This window comes from Asterias amurensis, chromosome 9 (assembly GCF_032118995.1).
Source record: "Asterias amurensis chromosome 9, ASM3211899v1".
Lineage (NCBI taxonomy): Eukaryota > Metazoa > Echinodermata > Asteroidea > Forcipulatida > Asteriidae > Asterias > Asterias amurensis.
This window is the reverse complement of record NC_092656.1, coordinates 4883676-4908257: the sequence shown is the minus strand read 5'-3', so window position 1 is coordinate 4908257 and position 24582 is coordinate 4883676. Positions and strand designations below refer to the sequence as shown.

General features: G+C 39.0%; 2 protein-coding genes across 3 annotated transcripts; one reads left to right on the top strand and one right to left on the bottom strand.

The window, feature by feature from the left end:
* Window positions 1-5: 5 nt before the first annotated feature.
* LOC139941603 (ubiquilin-1-like) lies at window positions 6-16662 on the bottom strand. 2 transcript variants are annotated; one of them, XM_071938177.1, is made up of 13 exons: window positions 16525-16662; window positions 15384-15486; window positions 13444-13493; window positions 12287-12502; window positions 11292-11417; window positions 10428-10556; window positions 9667-9799; window positions 8860-8997; window positions 8065-8210; window positions 6843-6926; window positions 6315-6430; window positions 5415-5715; window positions 6-5052 (listed from the first exon to the last, which is right to left on the bottom strand). In XM_071938177.1, the coding sequence occupies exons 1-13, from the start codon at window positions 16630-16632 to the stop codon at window positions 4912-4914; spliced, it is 1791 nt and encodes a 596-aa protein (XP_071794278.1). In that variant the 5' UTR covers window positions 16633-16662; the 3' UTR covers window positions 6-4911. The 2 variants fall into 2 exon arrangements, with proteins under 2 accessions (XP_071794278.1, XP_071794279.1); XM_071938178.1 differs by having other exon boundaries at window positions 6-5049.
* A 1174-nt stretch (window positions 16663-17836) lies between these two features.
* On the top strand, window positions 17837-24072 carry LOC139941741 (regulator of G-protein signaling 9-binding protein-like). The gene is made up of 7 exons (XM_071938356.1): window positions 17837-17993; window positions 18738-18923; window positions 20025-20191; window positions 20755-20885; window positions 21555-21690; window positions 22047-22194; window positions 22961-24072. Exons 2-7 carry the CDS (start codon window positions 18798-18800, stop codon window positions 23081-23083), a joined length of 831 nt encoding a protein of 276 aa, XP_071794457.1. The 5' UTR covers window positions 17837-17993; window positions 18738-18797; the 3' UTR covers window positions 23084-24072.
* The last annotated feature ends 510 nt before the right edge of the window (window positions 24073-24582 follow it).

Below are 24582 nucleotides of genomic sequence, written 5' to 3'. Positions count from 1 at the left end.
CTATGTAGTGAGCACTGAACACATTTTTATTACCATTTTACAATTTAGTTTAAATAAAGTGCGAAAACATTCATATTCTCTAGGTATTACCAACAACTGTGTGCATCGCAGGCTGCAGACCTAATGGAAAGTTTGCGATAGTCTCAAACTTTTAAGTTTCATTTGTCTTGTTTACTTTTTAGTTTGTGCCTCACAATTTGTGCCTCACAAATCAACTTTTAAAACCAAGAAACTATGAGAGACTATTAATTAATAAGTGGTGATATATTTGCCTTCCTGACTTCCAGTGACACAGCACCCTTGTTATAACAAACTTAAATTAATCCTAATCCTGGAGAAAGATTGTATCGCACAAGATTAAACTTCATTTGGTTCAGGAAGAAATATCCTTTCCAGTTGTCATGTTTTCAAAGAGCAAAAATAGCTGCATTTGTCTGATTCGTAAAAAACAAGGAAGGTAGACTGACTGACTAACTACCATAAAAAAACTGCATGAGGTTTCGTAGCAACAACTACTGATGAGGTTTCGTAGCAACAACTTCTGATGAGGTTTCGTAGCAACAGCTATGACATCGTAGTTGTTGCTAGGTAAGTAAGCTCATGCTGTTTTTTTTGTAATTAGTTAGCTTTTAAGTGCTACCACTACATTCTGTGTTTCCATAGGCAGAAGCAAAATACACCTTGCAATGGCTGCCACCGCTTGGGTCAAACAATAGAGAGGTGCCAAATGTATGAGCTATTATAAGCAAAAGTTTCAGCCAATGGTATTCATTGACCTCAACGAGGGCGCTGTTTTGGGGCCTGTGATGTTATATGCAAAGGGTGACAGGCTACAGTTAGTCTCACTTTGGAAAAAGAAATTGTATAATAGCGCCACAGGCCCAAGACGTACCACTTCGGCAGAAATGTGAAGCATGCACTGTACGCCATTTTAGTAAGCAGATATTTTGATGCAACAATACACAAGTGCAGAAAATGAGTATTGCTATCACAGAACATTTGCTTACTCAAATGGCACCATGCAACTCAGGTTTTGGTTTAGATGCTTTGTTTTGAATAGGGGATGGAAACAAAATGGATTGATAATAGTCTGGGCCTTTTAAGTATTAAGACAATCTATGTCAGTCGTGCATAAAGGGAACATGGTAGAATGACAAAGTTCTAACAAATCAGTAAACATGAAATGACAAATCAGCAAACATTTAGTGAAAACTCATGTAAGATTCAATATTTTTAAAAGCATTGATATTTTAGAAAAATGACAAGTACACTACTTCTTGCTTTTTTATTGTTACCATTTATTTGTTTTTACATTATATCTAAGTGAAGTCACACAACAAACGTTTGGATATTAACATTATTCTCCCCATCTCAGCTTGATAGACTGATCACCAAGTATTCTATGCCACAAGGTAAAACACGGTTTGATTTATGACGATGCATATTGTGTTTTTGTCAGCCATATTTTACAGAAAAAAGAAAGGTAAAATCAATCCGTTTGATTTGGAGTTCACTAAGTTGTATTAGAGCCTACACAATCATAAGAGGGCAAAAGGAAATATTAAGGCTACATAAGAGCAATTGTTGCAGTTACCCAAATTGTACAAGAGCAAAGACAACATGTTTTTCACAAGTTTTGGTAGTAGCTTATACCAATCTATATACTTCATATATGAACTATTTTCATGCTCGACTTGGAGTATCTCACACAACAGTAGGCTGCGAGTATCCAATTATGATTTTGAATTTCAAAGTCATGATTGAAATCAAATGACTGATTAAGATTTTAAAATTTTAAGATTTTAAAATCTGAGAATGCATTGCAGGGCATTTAGAAACGGCATTGTAATAAGAGCATTTCTTACAAGTTTATCATGGGCAATTTATTGTTTTTTTTTATACAATCAAACCACCTTGCACTACAGAATAATATCCCTGTTGATTGGGCCCACTCTTGAGGTCTAAGTTTGCAGCACTAGCAACCAATGGGCCAACAAGTTGCTACTTATCATGCGCATAGACTATCTCAGCCTTCGCAGGTATCCATTTATTTTTTGGTGCTGAAAAGCAAACACAATCAAGCGTTTTTGTGCAAGTTTCCAGAAAAAACACAAACCCAGGTACGACTAAGCAGAGAGAAGTATAACACATTATGATTATATGAGCAGAGAATTTATAAAATACAACGCAGACGACTATGCAATTTTTGATAAGTTCTTAAGATTATTTTAATTTCAACCCCCTTCCTCGCCCCAGAAAAAAACAATGATTACAAAAATTTGCACTTGTAGACCATCAGACCAATAATGTTCATTGCATTGCATCACAATAACAACTTAGTGCGAACAACAGACGGTAAAACTAGCAAAATCACATAAAACTAGGGAAAGAGTACATAACATCAGATAGGACATAAACTGAGCCTGTGTAAGTAAAGTAAAGTCTGTCCCAAGCCAATATGGCTCATCAGGGCGATGTTCATATCTGGTTTATACCCATTTGTACTAGTGGGTGGAGCGAAGAAATTATGATAGAGAGCCTTGCTCAAGGGAGACAAGTGACCAGGCCAGGATTTGAACCCATGTCTGTAAGTTAGAGGACTTTAGTCCACCACCCTAGACCACTCAGCCACGAAATCCCATTGAAAGAATCATGTCTCAAGTTTGTTATTAGATCAATTGATAATCATCTATTCTTTCTTAAAGATACAATAATTTGTTATGTCATATCTGGTAATAACCAATGGTTAACACTTATTTAAAGTCAAGTGATTTTGAAGCGTAAAGCTTTCAACTCACCTTGAAGTATTTTTACAGAATAACTTTCATCAAATTCAAAGTTTTAGGACTCTTATCAAATGCTCTTTACCCGTGAAAAATGCCATGCCCCTTTATCATAAAGGGGCTTTGTCATCGTGATCAAAGCAGGCTCAACATGGGATTATGAACTTTTACCCAGAGACTGCACGAGGGTGCTCTCTTTCTCTCTTACAGCCACAGGCTTACTTTGATCATGACGACACAGCCACTTTAAGACTTGTGACTGTATGACAGTAATTGCTTCTGTATCAATTGCTGCCTATATCGATACCCCTTGATCAGAGCCCAATTTCATATAGCTGTTTAGCAGAAAATACTGCTTGACAAATTTCTCTGCTAAGCAAAAATTGAGTAGGGCACCAGTCACAACAATGTAAACTTAATGTAATTTTGGCTGGTAACCTGTTTCTGTTCAGCAATACTTTTCTTTGCTTAGCAGGTTTTTGTGCTTACAGGCTTTATGAAATTGGGCCCATAGCCCAAATTCACAGGACCCTATAAATTGCCTAATTCTGTGGGCCATAAGGACAGAATATTGCTGTCAAATTACAAAGGGGGAAGATCCATTTGTATATAAACCATTTCATGATCAACCATTGAAAATAAAAACTTGTATTCAGTCCGTATTATGTGAAGTGGTTACAGTTTACAACTACTCTACCCTAATACACTAAAACCTACACTAATACAAGTTACAGAAACCCATTTTGATTAACAGTTGAAATATATTTTTGAAGAGCGTTATGTAAAACGTACTTAAAATTAAATAATACCGATCTCGTAATTTTCCCCTACTTTACACAATCAACCCAAAACTTGCCAATGTGTGATTCACGAGTATGGTGTACGTTGTACAAACTACGGATTGGTGTCACGGATGCACTTGCATACGTGTGAACTTAATTAACTATGCAAGGCATAACTTAATACATGTTTCAATAGATACATACATTAACATTTTAAACTTTTTGTATTAGCACTCTCTTACACATGTACATGAAGCTTTACAATACGCTTTCAAAAAGGTAATAATTTGAGCGAGGTTTTATCACGACACACAATAGATCTTGACCACAGTGCGACCATCTTGTATTTCTCATATACACTTCAATGCAAGGCTGTGTCCGAAATGGCGGCCATGGCTCTGGCTACGTCGTGATCTTCGCATTTTCATGTATAACATGTCCTATAGCAACACCATTAGCAACAGTTGTAGCCATAGCCACTACTTCAGGAAAAAAACGCCTGGTCCCTTAAGAGACTTCCATGTATTTGTAATCAGAGGCTATCAGGAGTATGACCAAGATGGCTGCAATGAGCTCACTGTCCATTGGTGACGTTTGGTGCATGTATACATACTTTCCACATTTTCCGTTTTCCTCGGTAAGAATGATTTATTATAGAATTTTTAAAGATAAGATCTATTGCCCCATAAAACAAGTGATCCCACACACTTGCAGGTAATTGTTTTTTGAAAATGCAAGCCAACAAGGCGTTCACTTATATTATGTTACAATCATTTGACCTTTGGTATTGACCTTTATCCAGAATTGACCTTTATGACCTCAGGGATAATTCTTATCGCATGACTCTGACCGCACAGACCGATAAGCGAGAATTAGTATAACTACTTTCTCAAATTGCTTAGTGGAAGTGCTAATTTGTTTAGTAACATACCTCAACATCGTCAATCAATACAAATTATCCAGTAAATGATTTCTTGGTCATGTAATACAAGTGTAGTACAAGTGTAATACAAGTGTAATACAAGTGTAATACAAGTGTAATACAAGTCAAATACAAGTGTAATACAAGTGTAATACAAGTGTAATACAAGTGTAATACAAGTGTAATACAAGTGTAATACAAGTGTAATACAAGTGTAATACAAGTGTAATACAAGTGTAATACAAGTGTAATCACCTTTGTGTTTATATATTTGAAAGAACTTTAGTCAAGCCCTGAACTTGCTTACATCAAGATCTTGCTCCGACTTCTCTTGAAGGTCACTCCAGGTTAAGGTCAATACCAAGGTCAAAGGCCAAAGTCACCTGGCTTTGACCACTGGCTTTAATACACTATATGCTATCAATCAGGATCCCAGTAGACGTTCAATGGCTGCATTAACATCTCCACCAGTTGAAATCAGCGCTTGTATATTCCGAGCCCTGTCGACGAAGCCCATGTTGGAAAGCTGCTCAAGCTGTAGGCGGAAACGTACCTCTGGAGGCTGCTGCATAGGAACAGAATAAAGACACAGTAAACTTAAGGTGTATATTTGATTTGCGGTATCCGTGTGTACAGTGTTGTAGCAATGGTGGGTAGTGCCGGGCGGGCCTGCCAAGAACTAGAAAATTTCGCCTAGCACTCTGAGCAAAATACATTGTGCTGCCCAACACAGATTTCTGTTTATTTATTTATTTATTTATTTATTTATAAACCCAATCCACATGTAAAGCTCTGGTCTGAGGTGGGATTCGAGCCGGGGTCCACAGAGGTGAAAGGACATGTTCCCATCCTCTAGTGTCCAATACATAGTACGAAGAGTAATCTTTTAGATTTCAAACCTAGCAAATCATCAAACTCTGTCCTCACCTGCGCTGCCATGGATCCCTGTGGCGTGGTTCCACCACCTCCTAAATTAGCCAGCATCTGCGTCATGATCTGACTCCACTGGTTACTGTCCAGTGCTCCCATTGGGCCTTGGGATGGGGTAGTAGTCGTCGATGAGGTGGTGCTGGGTGTGGTGCTAGGGGGCGTGGTGCTGGCCGTAGCCGTTGTAGTAGTGGTGCTACTCGTTGAGTCTGTCGGAGCTGCGGTGGGTGTGGTTCCTTGGGGCGTGGGGGTGGTTGCGCCAGGTGCACCTACACCGCCAGCGCCGAGTCCACCACTCAGTCTGTACAGGGTGAAAAACAAAAATTAAGTATCTCTTCAAATAACTACAACAGATATGAGCAAAAATAACTCCATAAAGTTGTCTCTATTAGCCTTTTTTGAGGTATGGTGGCCACAATAGGAGTGCACTGCTTGGTTTGGGTGTATACAGACAAATTCACCCAAACCTAATAGTGTCATAGTATTGTGTCCATCATACCTCAAAACATGAATTATTCCACTATTTTTTGCTGACAAAATGCACACAAACTTGCCTAAAAAGACGCTCTTAGCATGTTCTTCAATAAATAATTATGTCACTGCTGCAACAAGATCGTAACTAAATCTAAAAACAAATAAATACACCCACACATTTTACTGCTATTTTTTTTCATAACCAGGTAAGCGATACAAATTCTATTTTCCCTAAGACAAAAAAGTTTGAAAAGACGAATAGTGAAACTATTTTTTCAGAGGTAGTGGTTATGGCTTCTGCTGCAGCTCGGTTGTCACATGATTACAGCATCTATGGGACGCCCTAAGTAAAACCCTTAGCAACAGCCGCAGCCACAGCCAGAGCTGTAGAGGTAGCCACAGCCACTAATTTAGAGACAGACCTACCCTGGTACAATGCCTGGTGCCACAGACTGCAGTTCCTGCATGCCTTGTTGTATCTGCATGATGGCTTGAATGGCCCTTGGATTGGTCATTACATTGCGCACCTCAGGATTCTCCATCTATAACACACAAATAAAAAACCCATATTGATTAACATGTTCTGATATACACCACAATTTACCACAACAAAAATAGCCACACTGCCATATGTTTTAATATAAGAGAAGAACACGTATGGTTGCTATAATCGTGTGAAAACTCAGTGTGGAAACTAACAGCGGTATCAGACTCAAAATGTGACACCTGGGCCCAATTTTATAGTAGCTTAGCACAAAAATATCATGCTTACCCAGGGTCTTACTTCTTGGCACTGCTTACCACAGAACTCTGCACTTACAACATCTTGCAAAAAGAAAGATTCTGCGGGCTGCTAGCACAGAACTCTGCAGTTAGCAGTGCTATGAAACAAGTTCCTGAAGTTGTTATTTTAGATTTTAGATTTTAATTTTATTTAAAGGTTGAAAGAAATACCTGTTGAAGGAAATTCGGTAGCATTGTGGTCATCTGTCGCAGTAACTCAGGATTTCCAGCATACATCGGACTTGCTCTCAAGGCCTGTTCACAACAAAGAGTTTTTTTGTTTAGTTGGTGTGTTCAATTATTTTTGTGCTTAAAAAATGTTTTGAAAGATGATTTTTCATATGGAACATCTCTTTGGAATGCTCTTCCATTGAACCTCAGACTACTAGACACTCTCTCCAGCTTGGCTTGGCTTTATTTATTTATTAATTTTTTTTAAATATTTATTCTTTCAGGCTTAAAAACATCAAAAACATACAGCAACAATAACAGAAAATGTAGGATTTAAAAACATTAGGAAAACAATGAGAGACATAACAAACCAAACAGAAAAAGCAAACAGAAACCTAGGGATTGCCCAAAAGCGAACCAAATCAATATCCAAAGGGACAATCCTGTCATGTACCAGGAGTGTCTTTCTGATAAATTTCCATTATTATACAGGCCACGAAACAACTCACAGCACCAACAGCAATTGCCGTGGTGCCCTGTGCTTTTGCTCTGCAAAGCTCCAATGCCAACTTCCCTTTTTTCCTTATAGAAGTACCCCTTACCAGAGAGAAAAAGGCTGAGCCCCTTCAAGAGCGAAGTTTAAAACCTGATTATTATTAAGGGAATCAATGTGTGGTGAAGAGGTTTTCAACTAGTGGTTTAAACCCGCCGAGGCTTGGTTCTTGATAATTTTACCGAGACGAAGTCGAGGTAAATTATCAAGAACCAGGCCTTGGCAGGTTTAAACCACTAGTTGAAAACCGATTCAACACACTTTGGTTCCCACTCATAAATACCTTTCCGGTCAAAAAACATAAACACTTTTAGGTCAAAAAGTAAAATAAATGCAAAATTTTTAATTGTTCAATGATTTCTTTTTTACACAACACCCTCCAGCTATGAAATGGTAAGGCCCTGCTGGTAAACAACTCATTATAAGGAGATGCTGTGCGCGTCGCGCGTATCGAATGATGTGGCACAACTGTCCCGGCTGTTGCTCTCGACCAATAGGAATGAAGAAACTGTCTTATATGCACAGGTGCAAGCTCGCGTGTCACGCCCATGTTTCAACACTTTTTACTGGTGTTATATCATCCATTCAAACAACCCCTCGTGATGCCTTCTCGACCAATCAGAATGGATAAACTGTCTTAGGTATTTATGAATAAGTATTATTACCCACCTGTTCTGCCATTTCTGGATTGCGAGCCATAGATTGCAACATGGATTGCATGTAAGGTGCCTGAAGCATGTTCTGCACTAACTGCGGGTTGCTGGACACCTGCTGCATCATGCTTTGCATGCCGGGTGTGTTGAAAATACCGTTGGCTGGAGAGACAGAATGAACAAATATTTATTTTTAAGGTGTGATTCTAACAGTTATGTTTACGTTGGGAACCGTAGTCCTCTGGCCAAATGGCAATTAAAACACCTGTGGACCAGTCAGAGTTTTCTGGCTGGCTAGTTATTGGGGAAGTTACGTCGCTGCACTGAAACCACTTTACGTATCAGTTCAATTTACAAATACCATGCTAATGGTAAACCTCAAAGTATTGGTAATCATTTGGGAAGTTAGCATCTTACTCACAGCGGAGAAGCTGAATAGACCTTTTGCAATGACGTAATCCAGCTGCCATCTTAGAGGTAAAACAGTGACGAAACAATCAAAACGCACAGATTTGTACGCGCAGCGCACAGGATTGGCCAATGAACAACATCCGTTTGACCTCTAGGTGAGGGCGCCCTAATGAAATGACGTCATGTGCATAAGGTCAATTGCCAAGAATGGGACTAAAATAAGCTCCAGTTGCAGACTAAGGGCATCTTTTGGCAGCAAGCAACATTGACCATATATGATCGAGAGTGTCCGATTTTTAGGGAGGAAAATGGGATTTGGTGCTTTTTCAGGATATTCCAGGTTCTTAAATAACACAAACAAAGCTACGACGTCGGACAGTGCTATACAATATATACATACCTGGATTTGATACACCTGGAGTGGTACCTGTTGAGGTTGGGGTTGTGGTGGACCCTGTGGTTGGGGTTCCGGCAGGTCTTGAGGAGGCGGGCGCCCAGGGATTGGGGAGGGGTTGTGTGTTCTCACGCCCCTGCTGGCCTGAGGTGTGAAAAGAGAGTAATGATAAAACATTAGAACTTCTAGACTGACTGATCTAGAACAGATGTTCACAGTTTGAGATCATGGTGTGTGTGATGCTCTCATATTTTTTGGCATGGTTAAAAGGGGGCATCTAGGTCACAAACAAGGTTAAATTTTACACAGTGAAATTTAAAACATAGTTCTTGTGTCATGTACCCAAATTTCACTCAGTTAGTTGTTAGCAGCCAGCCCCCAAAAAATCAACCCTAAAACTGTTTGCCTCCTGAATTCTACGATGTGCCTGAACCTAAACATGAGATGTCTACTAGTGCACAAAACCATTCATTAACTCAACAACCAAACTGTTGGAATCTGATAAAAGTCGTATACCTGGTCCCCATGTAAGGCAATATCAGTAAATCTGGCACGAAAACGCTCCATGCAAAAACATTGCATCTTGGCGGGTACTAGTTTTCTGTGTACATTTGGGCTATTTTAAGCTAGATATGATTTAGTTTTTTAAATTCAAACTCGCCTGTAACACAAGTGCTCATTTAGAAGGCCTTTTTGCCTTTTACTAAAAGAGAGGTTTGCAGTAACACCATGTGAATATCTCTTTTGGGTAGTGTTGGTTCTGAATAGAACCAGTGGATAACGACTCCTATATTTTGATCTATTGAGGCTTACCTGTTGAATTGTCAGGATTGTTGAATAAAGCAGCGAAGGGATTTCCACCGAGTTGCTCTTGAGCTGCATTCAACATGGGCTCTTGTATATCAGTGTACATACGCCTTAGGGCATTGTAACCGCCAGGAATACTCTATTATGGGCAAGAAAACAAATTATGCATAATTACACAGAAGGTACATATAGTTCCCTTTAACTATCTCCTAGTATCTTTGGTACTTAGAGATCTTCTACATTTCTCCACTATCCTCCACACTCAGGCCTGGAATTACACACTGCCCAATGGCCGTTGCCCCTGATCTTGGCCTTGGTGCCCTTCAAAAGTTCCCCATTGACTTTCAGGTTTTCCCAATGAAAATGCCCTTTGCAAAATGAGAATGGCCACGACCTTTCACCATGTTTAAAGATGAAATTCCAGGCCTGCAGTCTATAGTAACTCAACACCAAGGTGTTTTGACTTGGATAAGATCGGTATGCTTGGAGCAGTGATAAGCAACAGACATTGTGCCATCTCACATTACGGTTGATAGGCACAACTTCTTATACTTAATTTTTTACAACAAAGATAAAACCATTTAGAATGCTCCAGATTGCACAGTAATTAACAAAACCACACAAGATAAACACCAAGTAGAAAACGTTTTGAAGACCTCCTGTCATTTCAACTCAGCATGCTTTGTCCAAACATCCCAAATTTGGGTCCAAAATGCCCCCCCCCCCCATTTTTTAGAAATCTTAGGGAGAAAATTAAGTATGCCTACCTCTAGGTTACTGAGTGCTCTGTCCTGTGTGCGCATCATCTCTTGCATCATGGCTGGATTCCTTGCCATGTCCATTGTCTGTCTCAATAAGTCTGGATTATTCAACACATGACTGATCTCTGGGTTGCGCTGTATAGGAGACAATGCAAACAAAAGTTAATGGCTTGACGTTTCGACCCTAGCAGAGTCTTTCTGAAGACAAAAAAAAACTGTTAGGTCAGTCTTCAGAATATGTCAACAGTTACATGTACTTGTTGCACACACTTAAAGGGTTCGGGTACTTTTTTTACGACACAAAATACAAACCTCCACACATTTACACTAAACTTACACAGTTTTAAGATTTTTATGGTAGAAAGCTTCAAAAAAAATTTTATTGCTAAGGTGTTGTAATTTTTAGAACCAGTAAAACAATTTCAGAACAAATTTTTAAGCATGTATAACGTTACGTGATTTTCCCTTTTTTTTCAAAAAAAAAGACGACTTATGAAGCTGAAACTCCTACCATCTTCATTCACAGTGAGTAGGGATCATAACATTGCCAACAAATTTACCTGCAAAAGGTAGCAAAACCCTTTAAGAGTAACTGTTGTTTAAATGAAGTTTGTAACCCTCCCACTTTTGGTACCTTTTTCAAAATAAGTTGATACATCGTTCAAAACCATTTACTACTGTGGTATGAATGGTAAATAACTGTGTACAGTAATGATTCTTAAAAGACACCTTGCCTGTATGCATAGCAGCCAAGTACATTATGGCGGCTACGACTGCGTCTTTATAACCATGCATTGAAGCATAGGCTCACTTTAGAAACAGCCTTAGCAACAGCCGCAGCCGCTAATTCAGAACAGTCTGGTACCCTACCTCAATGAGATTCTGCATCTCTGGATTTCCCATTATCATCTGTCTCATCAGTTCGGGGTTCTGCATTAGGTTCTGGATCAGGGGATTGTTCAGTACTTGTTGCATCATTTCAGGGTTGCTCAGTAGCTGCATTAATAACAAAATCAACGATTTCAATTATAATTTTTTACTCCATATGCATTTTTGCCTACAGGTGACCTCAATCCTCTAAAATCCTCCTCTCCGTATGTAATTCCACATCAAAATGTCTGGACTTAAATAAGGTTGGAATGCCTGTTCCAAAGACAATCAATTGTTATTTTGATAGCAAAAGGGTCCATCAACTTTTTCCCCGAAAGAGTTGATGAGAGTCCGTCGTTTCTATTGGAGTTTTGAGGTTGGCAAAAAACTTTCACAATTTGAAGTACATATAGATACTATTTTTCAGATCCCATATTTCCCGGAGTCAATGTTTAAGAAGATCTTGTTCCTATCTTGTAAGGAGTGCGGTAACACCCTGAATATGAAATAACTTTGAGTTGTTGTGGTTCTGAAAAGAACCGCAGATGTAATAAGTTGTCTTTTTGTCTTCAGGAGAAAGAAACAGATTTCAAAAAGATATTTTCAGGTTCGACTTCCTAAAAAAAAAAGTTGTATTTTTTTTTTGGGGGGGGGGGGGAAGGGGGTAAATTGAAAAAAAGTAATGTTTTTTTTTTGTGTATCGGCCAAAATGTGCGCGTATCAGCATGCAATTCAGCAATATTAGCCCGATATGCTAGTTGATGCGGGGGAGATGTCAGGAAATCTTAAGGTCAATCTAGACGGTTTGTGAAATGGAACCCTGGGGCCGATTTCACATACAATAAATTCATCGCACGACAATTTTTCAGTATCACCATAGTAATTCGTATTGTGACATCACCATTTCCATAGCAACTACGATTGATTTGCAGTTATGATCAATCTTAGATCTTTGTGAAATCAGCCCCAGAAACATATTGTAAATAGTTTCGTACCTGCTGCTGCATCTGTTGCTGAGTCTCCATGAAGTTAGCCGAGCCAAACCCAAGATTGTTGAGACCGCTCAACCCACCTAGCCCAGACAGGAAGGGGTTACTCTGGCCACCTGGGGGAGCTGGGTTAGAGCCACTAGTGGGCTCATTGCTTGAAGGTGTACTGGTGGCTGTTGATGGTGGGAGTGCAGTACCTGCACTGGCCGCTTGCTCCTGTGCCTGGCCCCCCAAAAAAAGAAGAAGGAATTTCAGGCCTTGAAATAACCCACATCACCCGCCTTGGTGCCATGTGCTTTACGGTACCCACAGCAATTGCCATGGTGCTCTGTGCTTTTGCTGTAGTACCCTTCCAATACAAATTTACCTTTTCCCTCATTGATGTGTCCCTTACCAGAGGAAAATTGCTGTGCCCCTTCAAGATCAAAATTTAAGGGCTGGAATTTTAACTGAATTGCTTCTATTATTTAAATTTTGAGAACGGAAAGTGCAGAAGACTTTTCTTTCCAGATTCCTTTTTTTGTGTAGTTTGATTTGTAGGTGGGGTTGTTTGTTAATTTTATACAGTGAAAAACCTCGAGTGGCATGGGGTTTGTATCCAAATTCAAACCAGGGACCTATAGCAAAAGGGACAATGGGTCCACGGTTGCTATCACAAATGAATACAATGGGGTCCACGATTGCTAAAGGAGGGTCCCTGATTGCAGGGCCCAATTTCATAGACATTGCTTAGTAAAATCAGATTACCGGCCAAGACTCCACTCAATTGTTATGCTAAGTAAACAACAGCTAAATACTAGTCATAAGCAATGTATATGACATGACATTTTTGGCCAGTAACATGTGTAAAATAAGCGTGCTATTTTCGTGCTTAAGCAAATTTTTTATATAAGCAGCTCTATGAAATTGGCCCCAGGTGTTTACACACTTGCGTGAGTTGGCACTTTATAAGATTTATTAATCTCATTAATTTGTATTAAGAAAGCTACATTCAAAAACAAAATTTTGCCAGGAGGTTGTTGTCACTTCCATTTATTGCATTCTCCCTGAATATGCAAATTTAATTAGTGCAAGCTAAAAAAACAATTCTAAAACGCTTGAAGAAAGAAATCTATTGAGATTGTATTGAAGAATTTGGAAACACAGGAAATTTAGCAACGTACCTTGTTTGCAGACCGTATCACAAGATGCACAGTCAACCCATCCTTAATTGCTGAAAAAGTATCAAACAATCGTAAACATTCTAAATATTATACACATCAACTAAACATTGCCCTGAAGGCTAGATTTATTCTACAACATGTACTGTAGATTTTAAAAATGGAGATAATTCACTTGGATGGTACTATATGTTGCCCCGATTATATGAAATAAAGTTTAGAATTATTACATCTAAACATTAAATTGCCAAAGAGTACAGTACCTCAAATAAATGCTACATGGCCGATGAAAACCAACCATTATAATTGGCTTGGAATTCTAGTTTTGATGTACAATAAGCTTAAAGACACTGGTCAAAGACCAGTCTTCTCACTTGGTGTATCTCAACATATGCATAAAATAACAAACATGTGAAAATTTGAGCTTAATCGGTCATCAAAGTTGCGAGATAATAATGAAAGAAAAAACACCATTGTCACACGTAGTTTTATGCTTTCAGATGCTTGATTTCGAGACCTCAAATTCTAAACTTGAGGTCTCGAAATCAAATTCGTGGAAAATTACTTCTTTCTCGAAAACTATGTCACTTCAGAGGGAGCGGTTTCTCACAATGTTTTATACCATCAACCTCTCTCCATTACTCGTCACCAATTAAGGTTTTATGATGATAATAATTTTGAGTAACACATTTTTTTTTTTTTAAATGGAGATGATTCACTTCAAAACGTTGCCCAATGTACATCTTAAAAAGAAGAATACCTAAAAAAAAAAAAACGGTAACCACTACCTGACTGCTATTTAAAACCATTTGGGTTTGGAATTCCCTTAAATTTTCCTTAGATCCTCAAGTCCAGGAAATTATTTCTGCCAGCAATTGCGGACAGCGAAACATTTACATGTAGACTGCACGTTTGTTTGTACACACTGTATGCTAATGAATGCACTGAGATGCAAATGCTGATTTTTGAGAAGCAACTTCTTTGAGAAGCAATTTTACGTAGCATTTTGCTGGATGCTAGATACAAGATAAATCGTTTACTGCAAGTCATACAGTAAAGTACGTACAATGTATGTACATGTACATGTATACTAGCTTTACTTGTCTAATTGCAGTGTAAAAATTTTATGCTGGTACAACTTGCACGTATAGGTCTTTACAAACTTATACAGCTACATGTAATATTATTACTCTGTCAATGTACATAATGTAGGCATGAGATAGTGTGCTAATTAACATATGTGAATACTTTCTCAAAGAAGGTACATTAAAAGGTTGCTAGTTTTTACACTAAAAGGAACACGTTGCCTTATATCGGTCGAGTTGGTCTTTGAAAAGTGTTTGTAACCGTTTGTTATAAAATGCATATGGGTAGAAAGATGTTGTAAAAGTAGAATACAATGATCCACACAAACATGCCTCGAAATTGCACGGTTTTCCTTTTACCTCGTCGACTAACACGGTCGGCCATTTATGGGAGTCAGCCTCCCATAAATGGCCGACCATGTTAGTTCGCAAAGTAAATGGAAAACCACGCAATTTTGAGGCAAATTTGTGTGGATCATTGTATTACACTTTTAAAACATCTTTCCAACCATATGCATTTTGTAACAAACGAATACAAAACGCTTTTTTTATAGACCAACTCGTCCGATCCAAGGCAACGTGTTACTTTAAGATCACCTCACAAAGAATCCTAGGCCTGCTGAATTGATTAAACACAACATAGCATCACCTTGATGAAGGTTCACTGAGCCTTTTTTCCCCTATTTATACTAGTCTTTATTGCTCTGTATTTTACTATGTTTGCTTTTTACTGTTTGATAACTGTGCACACAGGGAACTCATGGTCACCAGTTGTATTAATACTGATTACGCTATCCCCATCTTAATAAAAGTGCAATGAAAAGAACAAAAAAGATGACTGAGAGAAAATCTTCTTACAGTGTGTTTCTAAGGTGTCGCCATCTTTAAGAATTTTCCCGGCAAATATACAGCAGAGTTGCTCCGGTGGTGACTTGAACTTCTTTGAGATCTCCTCCTTAAACTTTTGTAAAAAAGAAAGACAATACATGTATATTATATATTGTTAAACTCCAACTTCCAAGCTAAAGTTCTCAAGTTGTTCAAAAACAAGTTAACAACTTTCTACAAATAAAATGTGCTGAATTTCACTATTGCTTTTTCTTCCTGAATAATGACCGATTAAAATCGGTTTTAAGTAAAGTAGTGAATAACATACTATAAGAAAAGATTTTTGGTTGTATGTCTGTCATGTTGTCTATTGACTTGTTGGAACTTATCTCCTGGGCAGTACCATTTTTTTCCAGTTACTTTAAAGCTTTACTTTACTTTGGTTTTACTTTGGTGATTGAGGCTTGAAGCTACAGGTTATGTGCCCCTCTTTACATATTACTGCATTGGATTCACGTTGATAACAAAAAAACAACACTTTAAATAGTTACTCATGGCATTTGGTTGTCAAAATTACGAACCAAAGACAAATTAGGATTTTTAAAACTTCCAGGTAAAAAATAGTTTTCGCACATTACATTGTCCTCTTTTCAACAGATTGAAAAATAAATTGGATATTTATAACTCTGTTTACATATATTTTAGGGCTTTATTTATCTTTAAAAACGAGGTTTTTTCATCACATTACAACCATGTTGTGTCATCAGTTGTTATCCAGCATCATCGGTTGTTGGCTTAGTTAACTGTCAGCTTTTAATTTAAAGTTATCAGGCCTGGTGATCATGAATGACTGTGCAAAAAACCAGGCACCCTGGCTGCTGACATCCAACCGGGCCACAACAACAGACTAGACAGACAGAGGTAGACAGGCATGACTGGCAATATGTGATTTGATTGTTTGTCACTAAAATTGCATGCATACACAAATGTGCTACACAACTGATCATAACGCAGTAAGCAAACATAAAATGAATTTGCGTAACTTTACTGAACTGTCCGTAATTTGGGCAACAGAGGCAAAATTTGTGTCAACGGTAAACTTTCCAGTAAAATAACATACTTTCATGAACATAATTTATTCTTTAAAAAAGCACATAGTGTTAATTATTACCTCTTTTATCGTGGCTGTTGCTTCCACGGAGATTGTCTCTTTATCTTTAGCTGTTTTCACAATAATATTTATCAGGTTTGTACTTTCAATGGCTATTTCTTCCGCCATCTTGAACGTTGCATGCTGACATCATTGTACAAAGCGCACTGCACTCTGGGTAATATTCATTTTACATCGTAAAAGTTGCGGCAGATTTTTCTTTGGTAAAACCATTAATGGAGTTATTGCGCCATGGTAAAACCATGGAGAAAGTAAAACTTATCAAGTTAGAATCAGTTATGATCACAAACTACACATTTTGAGGAGTATGCAAACTGAAGATAAAAACGGGGAGAAGCCAATATAACTTACAAGAGTGTTTTTTGTTTGGGGGGGAGGGGGGGGGGGGGGGGTGGGCGAGTAATTCGATCCCCCCTCCTTACACTAACTGTACACAATGAACAGCAGAAATAAGCAAGATAGTCACGTTAAACCCATAGAGCTAGAGCAACAGTCACGCTCACGAATGGTACATGTGACATTATTTCGGTCGGGTTAAGCTTGGGAGAGTAAATGATATTTATGTTGTGCTGGCTTTAGATGTTTCTGTGCATGCAGCTCTTTTTGTTTGGCAGAGAACATCACTTGACGGCTTCAACTTCAAGTGTATTTTCAAGAATTTCAATATAGATAAAAATCACTGAAGATGAAAAATGGGGCCGCCTCTCATAGCAAGACTGAAATCCAGGCAATAGTGTGCTCCCATCAGGATTTTCCAACTAAACAAATCTCACAACCTCTTTCTCGACCACCGGACCTCTTCTTTCTGGTCTCTGGTTTCTCGCCGTTTTATTTATTTTTACATAAAAAAAAAATATCAGATGAGTAGAGAATACAAATTGAGACAAATAATCAGTTATTTTTGTGAAAACTGCCCGGCCCGCTGGACAGTTAAAAGTTTGACTACTATTTTTTTCCACCAAGTATTTTTTACTTATTTATTTATTTATTTATTTATTTTTTTTTTTTGGGGGGGGGTTACCATCCCTCCATGCTAACCTAATTCTACCTCCATGGTTTTACACAGTAACAATTATTGCAAATGGACACCTGAGTTCTTGCTGCACCGCAACTCCTAGTTTAGACTGAGACACGCCCCTCTCTCACGAACGAAGATTACCCAAACGCGCTACGGCGAACGGTGTTCTGTAATAGCGCCCTCCTTTTCACTGTTGAGTAGTAACAACGGATGGCTATGGCACCAAGACTAGCAGTCACACCACACAACGCGCATGTGCATGGCATTACTGTTACAGCAACATGTACACAACATCTACACAATATTTTCACTCACTGTGAATATTGAATAATCATGTGCATGTAATATTTTACAACGATGGATGTGTAGACTTATTCAACGATCACAAAAATCCATGTGAAAGTTAAGCAGTTAAGGGTCATGTGAGATGATTTTCAGCCGCTGAGAAAAGGTAAAAATATGAAAAAGCATTGCGTTTATTCCATCATGATGAATGAGAGATGATGAGTGCTCGGATGGTTTGTGTGTGGTGTGGTGTGTTGACTGTTTTGTGGTTCTGGCAATGGCATGTATTGTGCACTGTGTAGTTGTTTTGATTGTACTTGTATGTATGTATTGTTAATGGGTGTTGTGATGACATGACTACAAAATGTTTTTGTAAAATTTGACAATGAAATGGTTTGAAATAAAATGTGGAATGTTGCTATTTGTATGTTTGTTTGGTTGTTGGTGGGAACGTGGTACTGGCACTGGCTGGCAGCAGGAAGTGAATATCTTGCCAAAAAGGTGGAAAAGTTTCCGTATGGCGCCACCACTTTTTCATTCGATATAAAATAATTATATAGTATCTAATTAACCTCAATCAATGATTGAGATATCCCTTTTTGTAAAAATTAGTGAAAAAGTGGTGGCGCCATACGGAAAATTATTCAAAAAGCTCCAAAAAAGTGAATAAAAAAGTTGATCCAACATCCCGTTTTAATTTTTTGAAAGTGTCGACCAATGACATTGGTCGACACTTTCGAAAAATTAAAACGTGTGTAAAACTACAATAGGCTCCTGCTGTGTTAGAGTGTGATGAAGCGGTATTGTGGGTTACAATACAAGTGCTGTATCTGACCATCTGACCACCATTTCCCTTATCAATACAGATTACAAAATATAATATTTTAGCTCATTACTTTCTACACAACAGCTACAGTCCTTCAGTCCACATTTACTGCCATTCAGATTACATTCAGAAGTCCTCATCAGAATGGTCCATGCACACATTGAGGACACTGTTATACGCCGTCATAGCAGTACACCAGTGCAGTCAACTATGCACACAGAGAACAACGATGAAGACATAGAGCTGTGTGGAACAGATGAGTGTCAAAATGTGAGTGTTTTAGGTTTTTTAGTTGAAGGTAGGCCGTGTCCGAATTGGCGACTTCAGCTACAGCTACAGTTAGATCATTGCCTTTTACCATGTTTACAGTGTTGAATATATATATAGTTGATGCTACTCGGGCCGAACTCGGCTCCAGACGTTGTGACCACGGGTTTGTCCAATGTTAGAAATTCGTCTGTGCCATCCAGGCCTATCCAGGGCAGCTTGAACAGCTTGATCGTGTTGTTGGCCGATGGCGTTGAGGTCGTCTATAAGCTGTGATATGTAGGTGCAGCGGAGGATTCAACCCTGTCGAAAGGGTTCAGATGGCTGGTTTTGTGGATTTAAAAAGGTAGCAAGAGGCACCTCAGATCTCTGAAGAGCATGGCAAATCAAACGAAGACGACTTCTCAGCAGGGTTTTGTCTTGAAGAATAGGCAGAGGCGCACAATCTAGCCGTAGCTGGAGCCGAAGTCGCCATTTCGGACTCGGCCGTAGGGTCATATTTTGGTTATGAGCATCAAAAAATTGTGCGATTTCTATCCAAAAACTTACTTTTTATGAAGATTGTAATGGTAGTAAGCAGCCTGTGAAATTATTTTGTCTGAAGTGCCCCCCGTTAATTAGAAATAAAAAAAGATATATGTTGAGAAATTTGAATCTCCAAAACTTACCTTAAGGTCAGTTTTGGATGATGATCCCTGGTTGTTGTTGATACCCTTAAATAACCCCTCGCTTAAAGTGCAATGGATTTTTGACATTCTTAGTTGATAAAAATACTGAGTGGCATTTTATTTCAGTTTCTTCTACTGTATTCAGCTGAAACGTTCAAAGGTGAATTTTGTTGTATCTTCATTGTATATATATTGGAAATTCAACCTATAAATGAGCATTATGTTGACAAAAGCCAATCTATGACCATACCTTTAAGGTGATGATCAAACCTTTTACTGCAACAAAATAGATTTGGTTTGGCCGTGCAGTATTGCGACAAATTTCATTGGATGTTTTACTACTATAAGACATGGTTTCTGTGTTGTTGATAATGGCATATAACTGCCATTACAAATACCTCCTAACAACTCCTGTTGTGTATGCTTTATATACCAGCTTGTCAAGGAGTTCAACACAGAGACGGCTCGATACCATGACTTAGTCTTAGCCCTCGGTGGCTCGAGCGACTCGGAGTACCTTCGCGATGAACTAAAGAAGACCAGACACAAAGCCGGCGAGTTGGCAAGACGCAGCAAGCAAACACTCATCCCACACCTCAAGGCGTGAGTTAGCTTAAATTTCATTTCATTTATTAATTCTGGCTGTGAAGCCAAGGACTCTTACAAAAGCTAGCCTAATTACTGTACTAGCCAAGAACCTCTTGGAGATAAGACAATGAAGGAAATTTCAGTTTCAAATGTGGGGGAAAAACTCCAGAGAGTTGTTCAGTGAAAACTTATGCAGTCAGGTAGGGACTGAAAACCCAATCCACATAGTGCCACCGATGGGATTCGAAACGGGGCCCTATAGGTGGAAGGTGTAGAAAAATACCGCTACATGCCAACCTGACAGCTCCAAATAATGCAGGGAACATGGAAAGTATCTTATTAGCTAGCTGTTCACTTCCATAAGTGGCCCCTCTGATACCATTGGAAGGTACAGACTGGGTTGTGGATGCCTGTGACAAAATCTCCCAGATGAATTGTCAGTGTGAATGTAATGATGAAGCAGATTGTGATAGTAGATTTAAATGTAATTTCTAGAGTAATTTTGATTAAAATCTCCTGCAGTGTTTCTCAGTCTCGTTAACATGGACGTCTGTTTCACTCGATCTTTTCAATTGCAGAGATTTTGATTTCAAGTCGGAGCGTGGGGACTACGAGAGACTGTGGAATATGTTTCTATCCTGTGCAGAGCTTTTTGAAAGTCACATGCGGAAGGCCTTGGAGCTGGAGAAGGCATTTCCAATTCATGCAGGTATATAGTGCATTTATAGTGTGTCGCAGCTGAGCACCAAACTCATATTCCGACAGTCGTGGGTTTGAATCTCGATCGTGACAATTTGAAGTAATTCTGTGGAGAATGAGTTCAAAAGTGTTTCCAATTAAATGACGACAATGAAGAATACATGTATGCAGTTTTTTTAATAATATCTTGAACATTGGTTGTTGGTCTTTGTAACCATTGGGTCTTTTTGTTTTTAACCCTTGTTGCTGTACACATTTGTGGCGTGTCATGGCTGAGTGTTCTGGTTTACCAAACCAAAGCTCTGGTGTCAGCAGTTGATTGAGGGTTTAAATCCTGGTCATGACACTTGTGCCCTTAGAGCAAGGCGTTTAACCATAAGTGCTTCGTTACAAATTGGGAAGGTAGTGTATTCTGCTCTGTATTCTGTATTCTGTGGATGAAACCCATGCTTAGATCCTTAATGACTGTGAAGGGGGTGACCACGCTTCAGCCCCCAGGAGTAGGTGCCAACGTGCCTCTGGCTACAATTGATTTGGGTCGACAGCCTAAATAAAATAAGTGTAGTCCACCTTGACGATGTGATGTTAGGCGATCTCTCATAAAAAACTTCACTGATAGAAGCAAAATGTTGTGGTGTAAATCTTAAGAAATCTTTTTCTTTCAATGTTCCTTTTGCAGGTCCCCATATTCTGATCAACACTGGTGTAATGGAACCCATTGGGCTGGATAACATCCCAGTCAATGTAGAGAATCTTGATATACCCTCTGTGGATAGAATGGTGTTGGAGAGAGAGGACTTACGACACCTCGAGAGGTAAGAGGAAATCATTGGCTGGTTTGAGTTTTATCAGAATTTTGGTATTTCTGTAAGTTTTTTGTGTGACTAGGGGCCTTTCTTAAACCTTGGCTTGGGCTCCATCTCTGGCTTTGGCTCCGCCCACTGCGTTCGCAGTGGAAACGCAGCGCGTGTGAACCCGGCCTTGGAGCAGCCTGTAGTCTGCTTGCGATGGTACATTATGCAATTGTTGCACATTGCGACGGGGTTCATGTGCACCAAGGGGGAAAATGGCACCCTCCGCCGAGGGGTGTACAAAACCCCAAAATGTATATGGGGTGAGCTAAGTTTCTGTGACAATGTTTATCAAAAAGTGAGTTTGGTTGCATTTCTAGAGACATCTTGCAGCTGCGCAACCTGATCTCTGAGATGCATCGTCGTGTAGACATCAAGCCCTGGATGATCGAGCCTTTATTAGACTACAAGCTGGACTACGAGAAGTCACAGACATCATTGAGTGATATTGCTTCATCTAATGGCACTGTAAGTTCATAATGAAAATAACAATATTGAACATTTCTAGTGCACCATGTCTGTCAATGGTGACACTCCTGGCGCAAAAAAACAAGATTTCTGCTTATGCAGAAGACAACCAAAAGTTTTAAGGCTATGGTTTCCGAAATAGATATGTTTTGAGATGTGTATCTGCTTGTTCATGATTAAGTGTTGGGAAGGTAGTGCGATCTGCTCCACCAACCGGGCTCGTAGTGGATGACCATGCCTATGTCCTTACGGACTGCGAAGGGGATAGCCCTGTTTCACTGCCCCTGGAGAAGGTGGCAACTTGCCCCTTGTGAACAGCCCAAATCAGTAAAGTGTAATCCTCACCTTGTAGTGGCCGACCGGCCGTGTGAGTTGGACGATACCTCAAAAAAAAAAATCCAACAACAACAACCGATAGGTGAGATTTAATTTGGATGATAAATCTCAACTTACCAAGTCAAGTGTGATTTGAAACTTTGCATGTTTTTAACCAATACCCTTTGAACCTCTTGAGAAGAAAACTGAAGAATACCAAGCTGAGAATAAAATTCAGAAAATGTTTCTTTATTCAATAGAAATTTTCGAAAACATTGATTCAATTACAACGGTTTAAGTTTAAGTCTTGCGCCAGTTAAGTGTTCTTTGTTCAACACCCCCCCCCCCACAAAAAAAAATAAATCTACTCAGTCAATTTTCCTTGTGATTTACTACTTGACGTTTAGTTTTTAAGGGATGTACTATTTCTTTATCATTACTCGACTTACAGGAGACGACGTACGACCCACAGCAGAGACGGAAGTGCGTCTGCCTGGTATCCGTCGCTCTCCTTTCCCTGGTTGCCTTCACCATCGTTCTGGTGGTCTGCCTTGTCAAGTTTGACAAGCCTTAAAATTATTTTCTTGAGCCATTGTTGGTTTTTCACCGTCAACTAGAAGGCAAGTATAAACACTTAAAAAAAGTGTTTTAATTTTCAGTCTTTTTACATAATGCAAGCCTTTTGGGCTCTCAACTTTGTGTTTTGATCACTATGGAATATTGTAAGTGCATTTTATACAATAGTTCTCACTAAAAGCCACTTAAGCCCTTTTCACATTACTATTCCCCGGGTTACACTCGGGGAATAAAAATCCAAGGGCCTCTCCAGGACTGTATTCAACAGGGATACAGTGTGAAAATGGCTGCAGTGTAAAGCCAGCCATCTTTGTAGGCAATGGTTATCATTAATTTAAAAAAAACCTGCTTGGCCAAGTTTGTGGAATTACATAAAGGAATACATCAGTACTTGATCTTGTCACACAATTGTTAAATATTGTATAGATTTCTTGACTACGTGCAATACATTTAATGGTCACATGTGAAAAGCTAATCATCATGACATTTTACTAAATGTAAAATTGTAGTAAAATTTATTTAACAAGTATAGGATAGTATATTTTTGTTTTAAGTATTCAATTTAGCATCTTCAAGTGCCAATGCAACTCTAGAAAGGGTTGTTTGTTTGTTTCAAATAGCACTTTGCACTAATAGATGGATTGCACAAAGCATCATCGACCGCCATATTTTGACGATAAACAATGGAAAAGGGCACGCAATGTATGCGCTGTGTACAACTCTCAGCCAATGTGGCCTTTTACGCGTGCACGTTTCATCAAAGATGGCAGTCGATGACGTCATGTGCAATCCATCTATACGTCACTTTTGCTCAGGATACCCAGATTTCAGACAAACATTCTCCAGGCATCATTGCGCGGCAGACTGTACAGTCTGCCGTAATAGGAGTAACCAGTAGTACAGTAAGTACACGCAAAGACATAAAGCTTGGACTTAAAGGAACACGTTGCCTTGGATTGGACGAGTTGGTCAAAACAAAAGCGTTTGTAACCGTTTTTTTATAAAATGCATATGGTTGGAAAGATATTTTAAAAGTAGAATACAATGATCCACACAAGTTTGCCTCGAAATTGCGTGGTTTTCCTTCTACTGTGCGAACTAACATGGTCGGCCATTTATGGGAGTCAAAATTTTGACCCCCATAAATGGCCAACGTGTTAGTCGACAAGTTAAAAGGAAAACCACGCAATTTCGAGGCATGTTTGTGTGGATCATTGTATTCTACTTTTACAACATCTTTCTACCCAGATGCATTTTATAAAAAACGGTTACAAACGCTTTTCAAAGACCAACTCGATCGATCCAAGGCAACGTGTTCCTTTAAGACGGGCGTAGATTCAAGACATTTGACACGTCTGAGATCTGGGTACTGACCTTCTTTTACTGAGTGCTATTTGGGGTTACTGAGAAAATTACATGATTTAGAGTAAAGTATATAGTACTTTTAAGTGTTAATGAAACACCTTGATCAAAAATATGAAAGAAATTGCAATAGTT